Raw genomic sequence first — 17,792 nt, 5'->3', positions numbered from 1 at the left:
ACAGCTGTGTGTGACTTCCAGCAGCAGAAGTTGCTGTCACTTTGTGCCTCTCAGGCTATCAGACTGCCCCGTCGCTTCCTATCTGCACTAGATGGTCTGCAGCAACTGATAGCAAGCCACATAGTTCTGCAAACCCTGACTTAAATATTTCACTGTGGCAACCAAACTAAATCATGAAGCACGTTCAGTGCACAGCAGTTAATTCTGCAGCTTATGTTCCTAAGGAATAAAAAGGTGAATTACTTTGGGGATATTGAATTGCTTCCAGAGACCCTGAAGTGTTGCGAAGCGTGATGGCAACTTTGACCAGTCATTCAGTGTGCCAAATGTTCGCCTCCTTTCTGTCTCATTTTTTGTTCTTCTAACATACTTCTCAGGAGAAAATCAGCTTGAGGGGAAGAGTGAGACACTGATGTTGATTAAAAAAGAAATACTAAAAATACTCTGAAATAATCCTACTTGAAGGTGATTAAGTTGTGGTAATAAAATACCAGCTGTAACAATACCAGAACGAGGATTTGTGAATCCAGTTGATTGCCATATTTTAGACTGGACTTTTTTTGGATAGATTTGTTACATGCTGTGATGTTTGTCTGAAAGAGCAAATACCATGTAAACAACATTTTTCTGTCTTTGGAGGCCTGCTTAATGAATGAAATGAATATGTCACCTCTTATCTTTGTAATTATATACTGAAGAGTACACATGGGACTTCTCAAGGCCTCCTTGTGCTTTGGAAACAGTTTTTCAATTTCAGTAGGTGAAAGGCATCTTTCGGCTGCAGACAAAAACACTTGTAAAACTGTTTTAAATAATATTTGCTCTCACATTTGTCTCTGATGAAGGAAGATGTACCTTGAATGTCAAGAGACAGTGCAAGGAGTTTAAGATCAGATGGCTGAGAAAGAGAAGGGAATTCTTCCATTCCTATGTAAGGGTTGATTTGAGATGTAATTCTGGTTAATGAGAAGATGTTACTTTAAATTACTTTTACCCACTTGGTCTGGCTGGGACTGCCTCTTTCTTTGCTAAAACTATTTGCTTCTGAAAAACCAAAAGCCAGATTTAATAAATGTTTTTGCTACATTTTGGATATTTGCCTTTTGAGGCAATGCCAGCAGCAGAATATTGAAATTTATTTAGCCTTTTCTGTGTTTAAAAAAAGGAACTGTCTCTATCAATCTTGATATTTGAAACTACAGTGTGGGGAGGAGTTTGCACTTTTAATATTTAGAAAGGGTTCTTCCTAGCTATGGTTTTTGTAGTGCCTTGGTATAATCCAGGGTGTATTTCTTTTTAATAATAAGTTTGTGGGTTTTTTTTTGTTTTGTTCTGGGGTTTATTGGGGGGGGGGGGCGGGTTTGGTGCAAATGAGGGCATGAGTTGTTGGTGGGAAGCAATATGAAATATTTTAGCTTTTTATTTATATTCAAGATACATTACAGTTCAGCCTTTTAAGTTGTTGATAAATATGGCTTCAAGGCACTGGATCCATAAGTGCTTGCTGCATGCTTTTAATTCCCCAGAAACGTGTCTTCACCTTAAAGCAATCTTTGAGTGAATAGGGCCTGAGAGCAATTTTAAATGCATAAAATAAAAGCTGTTGATCTTGGCCTCACTTTTGTATGAATGGGCTGTACTTCTTAATTCCTTTTATGGTCGAATGGAAAAAAGTTTGGCCCTAAATCTCACGGTGGGAAGCTGTGATCGTAGGTCTGCCTCACTTGCAGTTGCAGGTTTTGTGAGTGCTGGGCAAACCCTTTCTTGCCACCTTAGAAAACACCACATATTTTATGTTCTTTAAAAAACCTGCTTTGAAAATAATCTCTGATAAAAACAGCCCTAAAGTTGAATTTTTTCCTCCTACCTGCAGTTACCAGCTGAACGTACCCCACCCCCCCAAGGAAAGTATAAACTCTGCCAGTGTATTTAATGGGGTGTAGACAGCACTGACAGTCAGGTGCAAATGCTCGGAGACCTGTCACAATGATTTGGAAAACAATTAACTGTCTGTTCTCTCCTGCTCAGCCTTTGTCAGCAGGCTGATAGACAAAGACTGGTTTGTGCAGTTTGTTTTTTCCTGGGCAATTAACGTTACCATTGTCTTCCACATTAAATATTTTCTTTTGAGGGAGGCCTTATTAGAATAAAATTTAATAATTATTAGAATTAGAAATTAGAATAAAATTTAATGTGCTTTGTTTAAGGAACTGGAATGATTTTTTTCAAAGCTTTTTTTTGTTTGTTTCTTTTTATGGTTGCATTGCAGTGGCTTAGTGGAACTTGACTGTTGCCATGTGTTGTAGAGGAAGAGGCTTCATCTGCAGAGGAGAAGAGGGAATGGGCTTTGCTGAGAATAAGGTGGACTGTTGACAATACACAGAAAAGATTTTTGATAAGTATGGCAGCTACCAGAAATACAGCTTAGAATGGTTTATTTCAACTTACAGCTTTAGTTGTTACCGTACACAGAGTATAATGAGCGGATTCTGGTAATGGTGTCATTGATTCCCACACATACATCCTAGGATAGCATAGCTTGTCACTTACAGAGCTGTTCTTCAGACCTTTCCTTTCCCATGAAAGAGGGCTCTCCCTCACCGTCTCTGCATGTTTGCTCCCTGTTTTCAGTGGCTGGGCATGGGAAGGTGCTGTCTCAGGAGGGCAGCACGTGCGGTGTGCCTTAGAGCCTGTCAAATTGATGCCAGTGTTCACTGATCACACCTAAAAAAAGGAGATACTCAGTGTGAAGAGAAGGGATAGGGCCCAGCTGGACCTGACAGATGGTTGAATTATTCACTGCAAACAGTTACCCTGTGAAGTTAGGGGGTTTTTGGTTGAGAATTGTTCGGAAACAGGTTGTGGTTTCTCCATCTGCATGGTGTACTCATGTGCTGATGCAGGCATGCATGAACTCAGGGACACTTGTGCACTTTGGTTTTCAGTTATTGGTTCAGCAGTATTTTTCCTCCAATATCAAATGATTGAATCATTTGCAAATCAAAAGCAATAAACAAGTGATTATAGATGTTCTTGGTTTTACCCAGTCTTCTGGCTTGTGTGCATACAGAAGTTTTTCTGGAAAAGTAAAGATACTTGAGGATCTTCCTTTACATGTTTTCGAAGGATAAACAACAAAAAGTGTGAAAGAGGTTGGACAGAGAAAAATGTTATATAAACTCATGTTGACATGAGCATTTTTCTCTGTGTTCAAGCCTCTGCTGGAACTGATCTTGCTATTTTGGAGCAGGCAGGTGAGGAAGGACAGCATATCTGTAGGCACCGTTGAGAGACAGCAAGTTAGTTAAGAATGTCTTTGCCAACACAGAGATGGGCTGGTAATTTTTGAGGAATAATATCTGTGACACTGCTGGGGAATAAGTAGATGTATTTAACAGCAGTGTTTTTGTTGACACAGGTATTGGTCTGTGCATGCTAGAAGAATTCTGCTGAGGTGTTTGTGGAGAGGAACTGTTCTTTGCTGTTCTTTCAGAGTCAGTCTTTTTGGGTTTCTTTGTCTTGATGCAGGTGTGACAGCTCTTTATTCCCAAAGAAAAAGTCAATTTTCCCAGTTTATGTCAATGCAAAATGACTAAATAGATTTTTGTGAGCTTTTGCACTGAAATTCATATTTCAGCTGGGCCAGAGTCATACACAAAGGAATGTTTTTCACAATTCTCTGTGCAGCTGAAGACAAGGGATATTGCGGAGCAGAGCATCCATGGCCAAGGAAGTGTCATAATGCACTGATATCGAACACAGTCCAGTACATGGACATTGTCTTGAAATTCTATCTGTTTTAAAGAGTTTTCCATCCAAAATTAGACATAGACTGGGAAAGCCATTATCCTTTTTCTTTCTCTACTTCTTAATATTCTCTCTGTTATTTACCCACAACTCTTGTGTTTTCTCTGATAGCCATGCCCCTTAGTCCCTTCTAAAATAGGACCTGAAAATGGTCAGATCATAACTTTTCTTAGAGAATGAAGTTCCACTTGGGAACTTCAGTTACTCTGTTTTAGCAAAAGCATATTGAAAGCTGATCCCTTTCCCTGTTGCTCCACTGCTCCTTTTTTGTAGAGGATTGTTCTCAATGCACTGGATCACATCCTGAAATACTCTGACACCATATTTCCCCAGAAATATTTGTAAGCAAAAACATGAAATTGGAATTTAAGGCAAATTTTATTCAGTTTCTTCTGCAGTTTGTTTCAATAAGTTATTTCAGATGTTTTCATCTGCTGTAACCATCCCTGAGAACTGTTCCACTTAATGGGCTGTTGCAGGAAAAGGCTCAGATATAGAAACCTGGCTTGGAGCGTACTGGGACAGAGACAAGGCAGACTGGTGGCCAGCGTTCCTTCCCAAGTCCAGGCACCATATGCACATCCTCCCTTTTTACAAGGCTTGCTGGAACATGATTAATTGCCTGGCTGTTTCTTGTCCCAAATGTCTGCAAGAAATGCTCAATGCTAAAGAGGGAATCCTCCAAATTTTCATGAGCTCAGTTTATTCTTCAGCTGTTTTTCCAAATTGGTTGTATTTTTGTAGCCTTTTTTTTTTTTTTTTTTTGGTGATGGGTTGTGGGTTTTTTTGGTGGGTTTTTTGTTTGTTTGGGGTCTGGCGTGGGGGGTGTTTTGTTTTTGAGCAGTAGAGGCATGATATGGTACTCCTTACTCAGGCAAAACTCTTGGTTTTCAGTGAGAGGCATAGGAGATTGGGATGACAGTCATGAGGAGACACCTGAGAGAAAGCATCTTTTTAGTTTGATATTCAGTCAGCTTCTGTTCTAAACTTTGTAATATTTATGAGAGGACTCTTTGAACTGTCCTTTTTGTATCATTTATCTTCCCAGCAGGAGCAGCGCTTTAATTTGCCACCAGGAGTTTTTCCTGGGTTTTTTGGGGGTATTTTAGTGAGACTCTGCTGCATTAATTTCCTCTCCCTTTTTCAGTTTCTAGAATAGTTTGTAGAAGAAATTGGTCTCTAGCACAGGAGTTCATTAAAGTAAAAGTAAATAACTTTTTTTTTGTTCATTTTGTACTGATCCTATGATTAAACTTCCTTTAGTACAGAGAAGAATTAAGCCTGTTAATTTCTTGTGTGTAAAAATATTATGCCCTCAGAATTAAGATATTTTAAATGTCACTTAAACTTTATTTATCTTTGTAATTAACACCTAACAGAAGTGACCAAAAAAAGCATTGTTCTTTCTGCAAAGCAATGGGATTTTAAATTTGATATTGCATGCTATATTTAGACACTTAAGAGAGACAGGTCAGTTAAATTTTCAGCCTGTAGTCTGTTCTACTTTCTGGGTCTCATATACTGGACAAGAGAGTTTATCCCTGGTTTGTGCCATCTCTTGCTTCCCGTGCAAGAGACAGGTGGATTGAGACAGGTGAGATTGCTTCAGGTGGATTGAGACAAAGCGAGTTTAGGCTCCTTGCTTTCAGCATTTTGTAAGAATATTTAAATTAAATGAGCTATTCTGCAGGAAAAGCCCTAACCTGTGCAGATGAGGCTTTGTATCCCTCCATCCCATTAGTTTATGAAATGTGACATGTACTTCTAGGACTCGTGTTGTGTACATATTCTGTCAATTTGAACAGCCTTATTCACATCTTGTTGTGAGAGCATTTCTGGCATTGCAGCCTCTCCAGGAGAGTTTGCACCTCCAGGACTTGCAAAAAAATCTTTGTGTCCTTGCTCCCACGGAAACGCGGCAGGGGTGCGGGATGGGAGGATCGGGCTGTCCTTTGTTCCCACAGAGCTCTGCACCACTGCAGCTGCTGGGTGAGCGTACAAGGGACCCCACGGTTCTCTGCCCCTGGGATGCAGAGCCCAGTACTGAAACTAGCAGGATCTCAAATGATGCCAAGGTGTGTGGTAGTTTCTCCCATTCAGCCTTTTTCCTTTCTGCTTACTCTAATAGGTACGCACTGTTGGTCAGTAAGGTACCTTTTTAAGTAGCTATACCAGAATCAGGTTTTGTGTAGCTTTGCTCCTATTTTTGTCTATTCCCCCACCCCCACCCCCCCCGTAGCTGTTAAACATATCACTCGGTAAAGTTTATCATCTTCTTTCTGACATGAGAAATACAAGTTGTCCTGAGCAATCCTGCCAACTTCAGCAGCTGCTAAAAGTTTCCTGACTGACTCCCAAGTGGACCCAGATACCAGCATCCATCCCCTAAAGGTTGCTTTTTAGTATATGTTGCATAGAGGTTAATCCTTTGAAGCTAAGCATTCAGGAGTTAACACTCTGGTGGAGCATGAGTTTCCTTAGGGAGCAGGATGCCTCTCACTTTTTGAGAGGCACTCACCAAAGCGTGTTGCTGTGTGGGAGCTGACATTAAACAGCAGCCTGATGGGCTCCAAGCAGATGGCTGGGACTTACACAGCTGACCAGGAGCACTGCTCAATGTGGGTCTGAGCAGAGTAAAGGTGCCTGGAAATTTGTGCTGTAAACATCAGAAAGCTCACTCTTCACATTTGAGACAGGTTGGTGGATTTTGAAATGTTACTGGCAAAACTGGCTTTGAAAATCTCAGGCTATTGTGTGATTTATGGGGTTGCCTTCCCAGCAGAAAATCTCACAGCCCTACATGTTGTGTTTAGGTCTTCTCGTTCTTGTCTTGGCACTGTGAGAAATAGGTGACACCCCCAAGCACGGTTTTGGATGTGATGCCAGCTGGAAAAGCAGGGGACCATTCAGACTGGGAGACTGTGGGCTCATTTCAGAAACAGTGCCAAAAAAGAAAAAGGATATCTAGATGCCGTGACACAGGACTGTGAGTGGGAGCTGTTGATGAGCAGAGCCATAGTAGCGAAGTCTCCCAGGAGCTGACAGATGGGACCAAGCGGAGGTGTCTGTGGCCAACATGTTCCATCCCTGGCCAGCATCCTACACTGTGGCCGGAACCCCTGCCAAAACTGCTGCCTGCTTCCCCGTGTCCAGTGTGCAGGGCACCAGTTTTTAGCTGAGGCTTTTACCTGCATTAGATTGAATACTGGCAAATTATTAGCATTCATTCTAGTAAACAGTTACTACTAACTTAGCTTTTTAGATGACCTTTACAACGTTTGCTTAGTAAATATCCCCCAAGGCACTACCTTATGTGTAAGTGAAAATGTATGATAGGGGAAAATTTAAAAAAAAAAACAAAAAACAACCAAACAAAAACCCACAATGAGAAAGTGGGTTTTCAGATTCATTTGGCTATTTTTTGAGGGTTGTACCAGTTCTGTTGCCAGGATTTGCACAGAATCCTTTCAAAAGTATCTATTGTGATGATGTTTTAGGGGGGGAAAAAACCCCAAACCAAACCAAAAGCCAACACCCCCCACCCCTGACCCCTATGCTATAATTTTATTCTGGATAGCAGTTACTTGGCTGTTGTACTCTTATCTGTATGAATCAGTCTCTGGTTCTTCAAAGTGAACACCCAGGCTTTGTCCTTGCACTAGCCCATTGTTACAGTCTTTTACCACAGCGTTAGGAAGCAGGGTCTCATGCCCACTGAAACTGCATGTGCAGTTCTTGCTGGGAGCAGAGTCTGGCCTGTCACGTAGAGATACTGGGTCCTGCACACTGTGTTATCACAGGTGGTGAAGACACCATAGGCTGGCCAAAATCATGTATCATAGTTGGCCCAGGGTGTATTATTTCTACCTAGTGCATTTTTTTCCTGAAGGAACCTGTGAGGGAGGATGCCAGGTAGTGCACTAAGGGCATCCCCTAACCCCAGTCACTGAGCTGAGGAACTGTGAAGCCACTCTCAGGATTTGTCATGGGACAAAACCTGCTTATTTTTGCCAGGATTGCTGCTGAGCAGGAAGACAGGAACAGGTTAAATTCTGCTATGTGATCTGTTTTTAATTGTTTGTTCTTGCTAAGCTGAGAGCAGTGAGACTTTGATGTCAGCATCAAAGGAGCAGAGGGCTGTTCAACCTACTCTGCAGTAAGGGAAAATTGACATCCTATTGCCACTTTTCTCTTAAAAAATGGATGTAATACCTTCACGTCTGAGAATCCTAAAATAGGCATGCCAGAAACTCCTGGGAGTGGGTCCAGTACTTGGAGAAAGATATGGTAAAACTTAAAATACCAAATTGCATGATTCTCAAGCTTGCTTTTTTTGTGTGTGGTAGGATAATTTCCTGTGGCCATATATATTTTTTTAAATAGATATATGTATGTGCATATATATATGTGTGTGTGTATAAATATATATTAAAAAACCCTCTCACAAGTCAAGTTATACTTTAGAGATCTGAGCACAGGAGAGACAGATGCTTTGGATATACTGTCCCAGCTTAGATGGATTGACTTCACTGGGCAAAACCTTGCTGCTGGGTAGGAAGCACAGGCGCAGACCCATGGGGGCCAAGCACAGGGTGATGGGTGCACGGGGTGCAGCAGCCATGAAGATGCTGGTGGTGCCTGGCTGGACTGGCCAGTGTGGGCACTGGCTCATGGGCCCTGTGTCTGCATGTGCAAGAGGTGCACGTTTGGCCTCTGGCTGCTTCTGTAGTGACTTGCAGTTTTTTTTGGAGATTCTCACTCTCTTTACTGCTCAGACCAATTCACCATTGGTAGTCGGTGGCCAAACGGCTCCTTCAGCACAAAATGACTATGTGCTGTGGTACAGAAATGCCAGAGGGTGCATAGAAATTTTCATTTCCTTCTAGATGACAAGCAAAAATATCAAAGAGGAAAAAATCAACATGATGCACAAACAAGCAAGTAATAAGAATGAAAGGCAAAGGATACTATCAAAAGTAATTTCAATCTCAGACTTATCCACTGGCCACGTTCTGTTAAAAAACAATCTTGCACTCCATAGATGTATCAGGCTTTTTTTTCTCTGCCTGTGAAGCTGGTAATGGATTTTTTTTTCTCGTTCTTGTTTATATCAAAGCAAATGCATAAGTATTTTCATTAAATGCAGCCTGTCTTAATAGCTTTAATTAGAAATGAAGATGGCATGAGGAGCAATATTTGGATCTAAATTTCTCCAGAATTTGGAAGTTTGGGTGTGACAAGTAGAAGCGTCTCTCGTCCCTTGTATCTAATTAAAACAATAAGACATGCTAATATGCAAGTGTTAATTTAATACTGTTATACTGTCTTCCACTAAAATCATCGAAACCTACTGGTTGTGTTTTCATATTTAGTGTGTTAGAAAGTAGGAAGGCTTTTAGCAGTTGTAGCATTTTGGCAAAGCTTTCAGGTGGCGGCTTCTGTAATTTCAGGATGTAACATTAGGCAGTATTCAGTTTGCTTCATTTCTAATTGGCACGGCTCTCATGCTGCTTGGATTTGATTGGGGTTTGTGGTGTACATCCCAGGAGAGTGAGATTATTGTCAGTCATAGTTTGTTATACAGCGTGTTCTTGCCTTCTGTAACAGATGTATGTGCCACCTTTTGCAATTTGCAGAATATAGCAGTGGAACAATTTGCTTGTTTGCCTGGGCTTCTGAAGAATTTTGGAAGGTTTGTTACCATCAAAGGAGAATAGCCTTTGCAAGAGGGAGGCTCAGGAAACTTGTCACGTAATGGACACTTCATCCGTTTGCTGTTAATGGGCTACTCTAGGAAGATGCATAAATATGGATGTCTCTTGCAACTTGTGAGCAGGCTTGTTGAAACTGCCTGCCTCTCTTATTTTTGTTTTTGGGGTTTGGTTTTTTTTTTTCCTTTTAAACTTCAATGGAAATGTTGAGGCTGGGATAGAATTTGGATCTGAATTTCTCCAAAGAGAAACTCAAGAAATAGTGTAGCTGTATGAACCGCTGTAGTGCATGGAGTTCAGTGCAGGCTTAAGTACCTCTTGAAATCAGCGCTATTCATGACTTGGTAATGTTTTTGATAACCACTTAGATTAAGGACTATACTTATTTCTCCTTTTGTTTCAAGAAAAGTACTAATTAGAAAGGGCTTAGTTTCATGTAGAATTAATTTTGTTTGTCTGCTGCCCTTGCTTTCTTCTGAAGTCCTTTGTGTTTCTTTTACATTATTTGCAGTGGTGTGTCCCTGATGTCAAACAGCTGTTCTTTAACTTCTGGAACAAAACATCTTCTGAGCAACTGTCACTTAGCTTGATACAGATCTGGGAGCCCTGATATGAAGGAATGACCCAATCTTTATAGCGTTGCTTGTACAGTGGAGCTCTTTTGAAGTTTGAACCTTTGTACTTTTCTCTGGGCTAGATGTTGCAGGAAACCCTAGTAATGCTACTTTTTTTTCCCTATTTATTTTCTGACAGATGATTCAAGAAAGCAGGGTTCTCATTGAGATGGCAGACATCACTCACGACAAGATTGTTCAGTGCCAGAAAGCAGGTAATCCTTTATTGTGCAGCTCTGGATGGGAGATGGGAAACAATGTGCCATAATTTACTTATAGTTTGTGACTAATGCAGCATCTTTCACCTGGTATTTAAGTGAGCACCCCGGTCTTCCCATGGCAGACTTCATGCTCCTGAAGGCTCATCCTCCAGTGGCAATGCAGGCATGGGATCAGGGAATAATCCTCAGCTTTCACCTTAACAGCTATTTCTCCATCTGCTCTACAGCTCTGAAATGTGTAACAGCATTTAAATGAGTCAAATTAACTAGAAAGGAATTCAATTAAGAAGAGGGAGTGAGAAGGCATGCTGGCTTTACTGAGCTCTATTGTCTACCACAATCTTTCCCTTAAACACAGAGGAGGCAAGAGGTTTTGAAATTCACAGGACAAAGCTCTGCTGCCTACCTTTACTTACTCTTTCCTGTTTGGGTTTGTTTTAGACCTTGGAAACTTGTGCCAATATAGTTCCATTGTATGACAGAGAATCTGTGTGGCTATGCATTACGTACATCAGGTATATGGGCACAAACCACTGTAAGTAGGCTTAAAGTAGATCGTATGTCGCTTGCATATTGTACTGGATGTCTTTATCTGCACTAGGGCTCTGTCTCATGTGTACCAGTAGAAAGGGAAGAGGTGGTTTCAGAAGTGGCCACCCGCGTGCTGTCTGCTCTGCTGCAGGTTCACACTCCTTTTTCAGGACGGTAGAAACCATGAAAGTGTCTGTGATTCACAGTTCAGCTTATTCATGCAAACCCCTCTTCATCACTTGTTCAGGATAGCAGGCTGGACTCAGAACTGGGACGTCTCCTGTAGTTTCCACTGATACACAAAGATAAGCCCTGCTAGAGAGAGTAAGAGTCCACATTTGGCAGTGGTAATCCTCTGCAACTAAATCCATCAGCTTCCATGTATCAGAAACCATGCTGAATAAATACATGTAGTGTATTTCTATTAGGCATTTACACTGCAGAAATTAAATCTGTTTTCGCTTCATTTAGTTGTATAGCTGCACCTTTCCTAATCTGTAGCAAGCCTTGAAGGTCTGTAATGCAAACACTTGCTACTGCATTTAGTGTTCTTGGGCATAGTCTTCTGGGACCACAACAATCATAAATACTATTGTTTCTGATAGGCGTTTTTGGATTTGGCAGGTGACACAGGCAGAAGCCTTTGCTTCTATTAAATGTAAAAAAATGAATGAAACTGATGTTTTGTAGTAAAACCTTTAATTAATCTTTTTAATTAGAGGAATTTTGGTAACTGTTTCAAGCATAGTATTTAACTGATTTTTATATGGTGCAAGAGCAGGGTGGAAAATAGATCGCTCTGAAATTCAGAGCTCCAGAGCCATGCTGGCACTGTCATAGCAAAGAGGGGAGAGGTATCTGCATAATCAGCATAAGAGTCCTCAGCCCAAAGCATTCATCAATCAGGTGCAGAGCGTTTAGGAATGGGACAGTGACAGGAAAATGCAGCACCGGGAGGTCTTTCTAGATGGTATAATTTAAGAGCAATACTTTGCACTAAATTATGCAGACCCTCAGCAGCATCAGCCAGCTTTCTGCCCACCCTGCTCTGTGCACAGAGAGGAGAACCCATGGGACTTGCCTGGCCACTGGTGTCTTTGTGAGCAGAGGGCTGGAGATGTATACAGAGAACATGATGCAGGACCACACCACTATGTTGATGTCCAGAGTTTCATGCAGTTCCCCTCTCCACCCTTCCCCCAGCAAAAAGATGGAATTTCTCAAGTTTGTTCCCTTTGCTGCTCTATCTACTTTTATTTTCATTTGTTTTGCTTTGTTAACCTTAAAATATCATTTCTGATTGAGAAGAAGGCTGGAAAGATATGAAGTGCTCTTCTGAAGCCTCAGGATTTAGACAGAGGAAAGGAGTAGAAGAGAGAGGGTCCCTCACCACGCTCAATTGACAATTAATTTGTTGCAAATGTTGCCCAGGCAAATTGTTAAATAACATTTTCAATGTGGCAAGAAGAAGCACTCAAAATTAAGAAGCGTCAGAGGTACAATAACCTGTGAGGTTGTCCTTTGCCTCACCCCAATCCTGCTCCCTTTGACCATGTGTTCCCACCGGACCTCAGCTTCACATCACAGCCTGTTTTGGTCCAGGCTGCTTGTGCCACAGAGTCCTGCCCACACCCCCAGATGGCTTCTCAGGTGGCTGGTCTGGTGTCGGGTTGTTTTTATTTTGGTTTTTGTTTTGTTTTGTTGTTTTTTTCATGTGCAGTCTCACCCCAATGCACAGTGGTCAGCAGCAGCTTGGAGGACTGAAATGGTAAATGTTTTTATTGGTCCTCCTACCCGCAGCCTAACAAATGTTTGTGGCTCCCTCTCTCCGGGGCAACACTGTCTCCCAGTTACAGGTGGGGAAGTGAGGTCCAGAGGGAAAAATAACTAAGGGGATGCTGCATAAATGCAGGGCTGTCCATGTGGAGCTGAGCATGGTTAACCTTCATATTTTTTTGCAGGGCAAAGCGAGTCATTTGAAGGTTTTCTTTCACTTATTGAAGCAAAATGATTTGTAAGTCAGTTGGCACAAAGCACACCTGCAGAAGAATCTTGCTTGGTGTGCAGTTATTTAGACTGTTTTCCAAAGGAAGTGCTGCAGGAGCTCTGTTAACCCTTGACAGGCAAAACCTGTGAGTGGGCAAAGTTTTGGAAAATAAGCAGTACAGAGATCTTGCATTGTGTGGGGTTGAACTGTCTCAGTGTTATCAAGCTCCTGGAGTCAGTGCAAGGCAAGAGAAATCTATTGTTAGTCTTCCAGGAATTCTTTGGACAAGCTGTGCCAAGTGCCAGCCTTCCTTGGGCTGCTGAAGGACTGAATCCTTCAGCAACTCACTAAACAGCCCTCTGCATCTACTCCATGCAGGTGATCTGTTGATGGGCATTTCTTTGATGTAATTTCAAAGAAGCTCGTATTTGCAGGTGACATTTGTCTTTAAAAGTTAGGGGAGGGAGAGCTATGAAACAACTGGAGATGGAACTTGGTTTGTTCAGCCAGGATGGGCTTCAGATATTTCGGAGTGTTTTAGTGCTAATTTGGCCTTTGTAAGGTACAAATTAAGGGAACACAAGCAGAGCTCTCTCCATTTTGTCTCTTAATCAACACCAGACTCAGAAGTGTTTTCATACACTGTGCAAATCTTGTGGAATTGGTGGGCTAATTGGACTTGTTAAGGTTTTGAATCTGCTCCCAGGTTTCCTGAATTCTTGTATCCAGCAAGAGATTTGCAGACATTTGCCACAGAAACTAGCAATGAAATAGTAACAATTCCCAGGGCTGTGGTTGGAAGTCTCAATTCTCCAGGCTGCAGGAATAGCAATCCTGTGATTAGTGGTATGCGTTTCTGACATAATTTATCACTGTGAAGTACAAGGGCTTTTCTCTATGACTGTGATTAAGATTAATGAGGAGCTGTGCATTTGAGTTTGTTTTTGCTGTGCTGAACAGGTATCTTCCACGTCTGTCAGACTGCCTTCCAAGGTACAAAATCATCTATTCCAAGAAGAGTGACAAGCGATTGCCTTTTGTTGCAATATTGCCAACAATGCAGACTGCAAGCAGAAGCGCTGGAGGAGTGTTTGTGCAGGGACCAGGCACATGCCTGTGTGCGACCCCAGCACTGGAAAGGGGAGTTAGATACAAAGTGGAAGCACAACCACAAGATTGCACATGACCCTTTTATTTTGGAAGGTGCTCTCCAGGATGGGGTCATAGCAGGGAATGGGGAGAAACACAGAAAGAGGTTGTAGGAAGTAACAGCTGTGAGACTGAAAATGCTCACTGAACATTTTATAGGGGAAATCAATCATGCACTGGGTGATCTAGTAATCTGTATTTTTAGGAATGGAATTCCACGAAGAGCTTCATAACCTTGGGACAAAGGAAGGTTTGAAAGGAAGAAAATTAAGCAAAGCCATTGAGAGTTTTGCATGGAATATCACAGTGCTGAAGGTAAGCACAGAAAACACCACCTTGTGTCTCCTATTAACTCTATAAATAAACCTTTGCTCTTTTAGCTTATCTATTTGTACTGTCTTACTAATACTGAAGCAACATTTTGTTTTAATGGGATGTATAAATTACCCCCAATTATTGAGATTTATCAAATATATCTGATTACAAAGGGGAAAGACAACTTGTGGTTTGTATGCTCAGGGACCTGATTTTGGTTGTCAGTTCTGCCCCACATACCCAAATGTGAGCTGTCTGGCATCACCGTGTCTCAGATACTTGTTTTGTAAAATGAGGACTAGAACATCTCTTTGGGGAAGGGACAGGGCTGGGGTAGTGTTGGGAAAAAAACTCAAAGAATATTTTAGATCCTGCAGAAATGCCAGGGTTCTGTTTCAAAACTGGAGCATTATCCAAACAGCTAAAAAAGGGAGGGATGAAAATCCCTCCATCCTGGCTGCACAGTGACACACTGCTCAGTGAGCACATTACTCACCAGGCTTTAGCTACTGGTTTGGCACCAACCGGCCACAAATTGCCACAATAGCTGCATGTCTGAGCCTGGGTAAAGTTACCCAGGGATATCCAGAGATAGAAAGAGGAAAAGATCTGGTGCAGCCATAGCAGACGGCAGGGAGAGGACCTGAGCCAAGCATTGAGATTGTTAGCATTCAGCTCATGCCTTCTTTCACGGGCTCATTTCCCACCTTGCTCTGATAGATCACGCTTTGATTTCTCCTCTCTCTCTTCCTGCCGCTCCCTTCCTCCATCTCCCATTAAGCAGATTGCCCTGTATGACAGCATCTGCCTGTGACCCCCAGTGCCTTTCCCTTCGCTGGCATCCCAGGGTGAGCCAGTTAATGGCAGGGAATTTTTACAAAGTTCCCTATCAAATATACACCTAAACATAATATGCAACAGCAGTAGCAAAAGTGGTAGGAGATGCATGCTTCAGCATCATGGAGATGGAAAGAATGCTAACATGTTCTGAGCAGGAGAGGGGAAAAGGAGTTGAGAACAAAGAGGCTGAGTGGCAAAAACAGGTGGGAGAGGCCATTGGTAGTAGAGGAAGGTTAGAGAAGACCTGGGGGGACACCTGTAGTTCCTTGCATACCTTGATTCGCCATGAGAGAGGGTGAAAGTGAGTAATGGAGTCAGTGTAGGCTCAGTTAATAGGACCTCCAATGAAGCAAAAAGGCAACCAATTCAAATGTGATGGAAGCAGCATAATTGAGGCAAGTAAGTAAAGAGTACAAAAAATCCCAAAATCCAAACAACCCAAAACAAACCACTAGGCAGTTCTGAACACTAATCTGAATACCTTTAGCTGTGTTAGATAAAATAAATGCCACGTGCTCCAAGTCACTCAAAACACGGCCAGGGTTACACTAAACTTTTCCGTTTTTAGATGTTTGTCAAATGAGAAGCCCACATCTCTGAGGGTGACCCATGATTAGTGTAGGTACAAGCAGGGTGTCAGATAAAACATTTCCCATTAAAAATAATTGCTGCCTAGCACATAATGTCAATTATTCCTTGACCTTGACTAGACGGTTGAAATGCTTTTCAGTTGTTGACAAGTTTCATTTCTAACCCACAACTTCTTTTTTACCTTTTTCACCTAGTAAAATATTAACAGTTTGTGGCAACTACCCACAGGTATCAATGTACATGAAACACCTTTTCATTCTGACTGATGTCCAGCTCAGCAATGACATTAGGCAACTGGGAATGTGGATGTCAAACCTTGGGTGGCCGATGTAAGACTGTCAGTTATTGTTCTTATTTTTAAAATTTTTTTTTTTCCTTAAAGAATACTGTATTTCAGTGACCCTGGCCATAACACACCTATTTGCTGGTTACGGCTGCATCTCATGTTTGGCACTGAGTCTCCCCTCTGCACTGGTGAGAGCTCCCCAGGAGGATTTCGTGAGGAGAGACCAACAACCCTGCCCCACTCAAGCAATCAGTGTCCGCCATGTGTCTAGTGTCAGGGTGGTCATTACAAATATATTTCATTAGATGTTGGTATAGTGATGTAAGAAAAGAAAAAAATAGCCCATAACATCTTGCAAATGCATCAGCTGTTTTACACCACATCAGGTGAGTGAATGGCACACCACTGATGGGAGAAAGCCTCTTTGTGTGCTCTGGGCTGTTGGAGGCAATTACGTCATGCGGCAGTAGTCAGTTTGTGTGAGGTGCCCATGAGCAACAGCAGATATTATGTTGTGCTTGTGCCTGCCAGGTGATTAATAGTCTTCTCCCAGGCTAGTGAAGCAAAGGCATATTTAATGAATGTATTTCTTTATGAAGACTCATTGCAATAGGTAAGCTTTGAATACAAAGAGGGGGTGCAATAAGAAATTGCTGCTGGCAAAATCATTAAATAGTTACTGAGCGCAAGATTAAAGTGTATTTTATAAAAATCGTAACTGTGGGCATTCATCATGTTTAAAAATGCCCTGAGGTACTTTTGAGAAATACCTAATGAGAATGAATCAAAATAATATGTCACTTTATTCCTTAGTTTATATAAATGTAATTACATGTTACTAATGTCCACTAGAAGGACAAACTGTTTGCCAGAACATAAAAATGTTAGTAAGAACAGGGGCGTTATAACTTGGTGACAGTCAACTTTGACATGTGACATTTTAAAAATATGTATATATCTTATTTGGTCCCATGTCATGTAAAAGACTGTCAGGCTCTCAGTCACTAATATTGAGAGGCACGACATCAGTACAATAGACAGAAGAATCAAATTCTGACAGTGACATTACAGGAAGGGTTGTGATCCCAAATTTAGTCTTGCTTTCATTTTTATTTCCATGAACCACCACCTCTGTGCCTCTGTGTTCCTTTCTGTAATTAGGTGCCAGTAAAATGCAAAGGTAGTGAAAGAAATTTTGTTTACCACCTCAAGGGGCCCAATGTGGTAGGAACTGTTCATTTCATTCTAATGAGCATGCAAAACCACTTGGCTTGGCTGACCCTCTTCTACATGAAAAGTTCACAATTCATTTTTGAGATATTTGCCCTTTTTTAGAATAGGCAACTATCCATCTCACAGAGTGAAGGGGTTCGTGTGGGCGTGTGGGCTCATGCTTCTTTTCCCCCAGAGGCTGGTGTTCCTCCCACCTTCCCTTTGGCAAGATCACCTCATCCCTGGCATGTGTGGCTGCTTTTGCAGACTGGCGTGAGCTCCTCCTGCCTGTGCTGGGAGGGGCGGGGGGCACTGGACTGTGCAAGGCAGAAGCTGAGAAGCCTTGTTAGGGCAGTTCTGGCTTTGAGCTAACGAGTCCACCTGAGAGCCAATTGCAACTCGGTGCCACTGTAGAGCACTAGATGGCTGTCAGGTCAGGTACGCTCACGTACGTACAGGCAGCGTGCGTGCAGGGCCAGCTCAGGTCTGCTCCCGGCCCTCTCGGCTGCCGCCTCTCCTGGGGCCCTG

The 17,792-nt window shown here is 42.0% G+C and overlaps 1 protein-coding gene across 1 annotated transcript in view; it reads left to right on the top strand.

Moving 5' to 3' along the window:
* PLCL1 (phospholipase C like 1 (inactive)) overlaps positions 1-17,792 on the top strand; it is a 214,511-nt gene that overhangs the window by 174,918 nt on the left and 21,801 nt on the right. Inside the window, exons 4-5 of the mRNA XM_064451939.1 lie at positions 10,272-10,347; positions 14,226-14,335. Of these exons, the coding sequence (XP_064308009.1) occupies positions 10,272-10,347; positions 14,226-14,335 (186 nt within the window). The remainder of the gene's footprint in view (positions 1-10,271; positions 10,348-14,225; positions 14,336-17,792) is intronic.

This window comes from Phalacrocorax carbo, chromosome 5, assembly GCF_963921805.1.
Source record: "Phalacrocorax carbo chromosome 5, bPhaCar2.1, whole genome shotgun sequence".
Taxonomy (NCBI): domain Eukaryota; kingdom Metazoa; phylum Chordata; class Aves; order Suliformes; family Phalacrocoracidae; genus Phalacrocorax; species Phalacrocorax carbo.
This window is presented reverse-complemented; position numbering and strand designations above follow the sequence as displayed.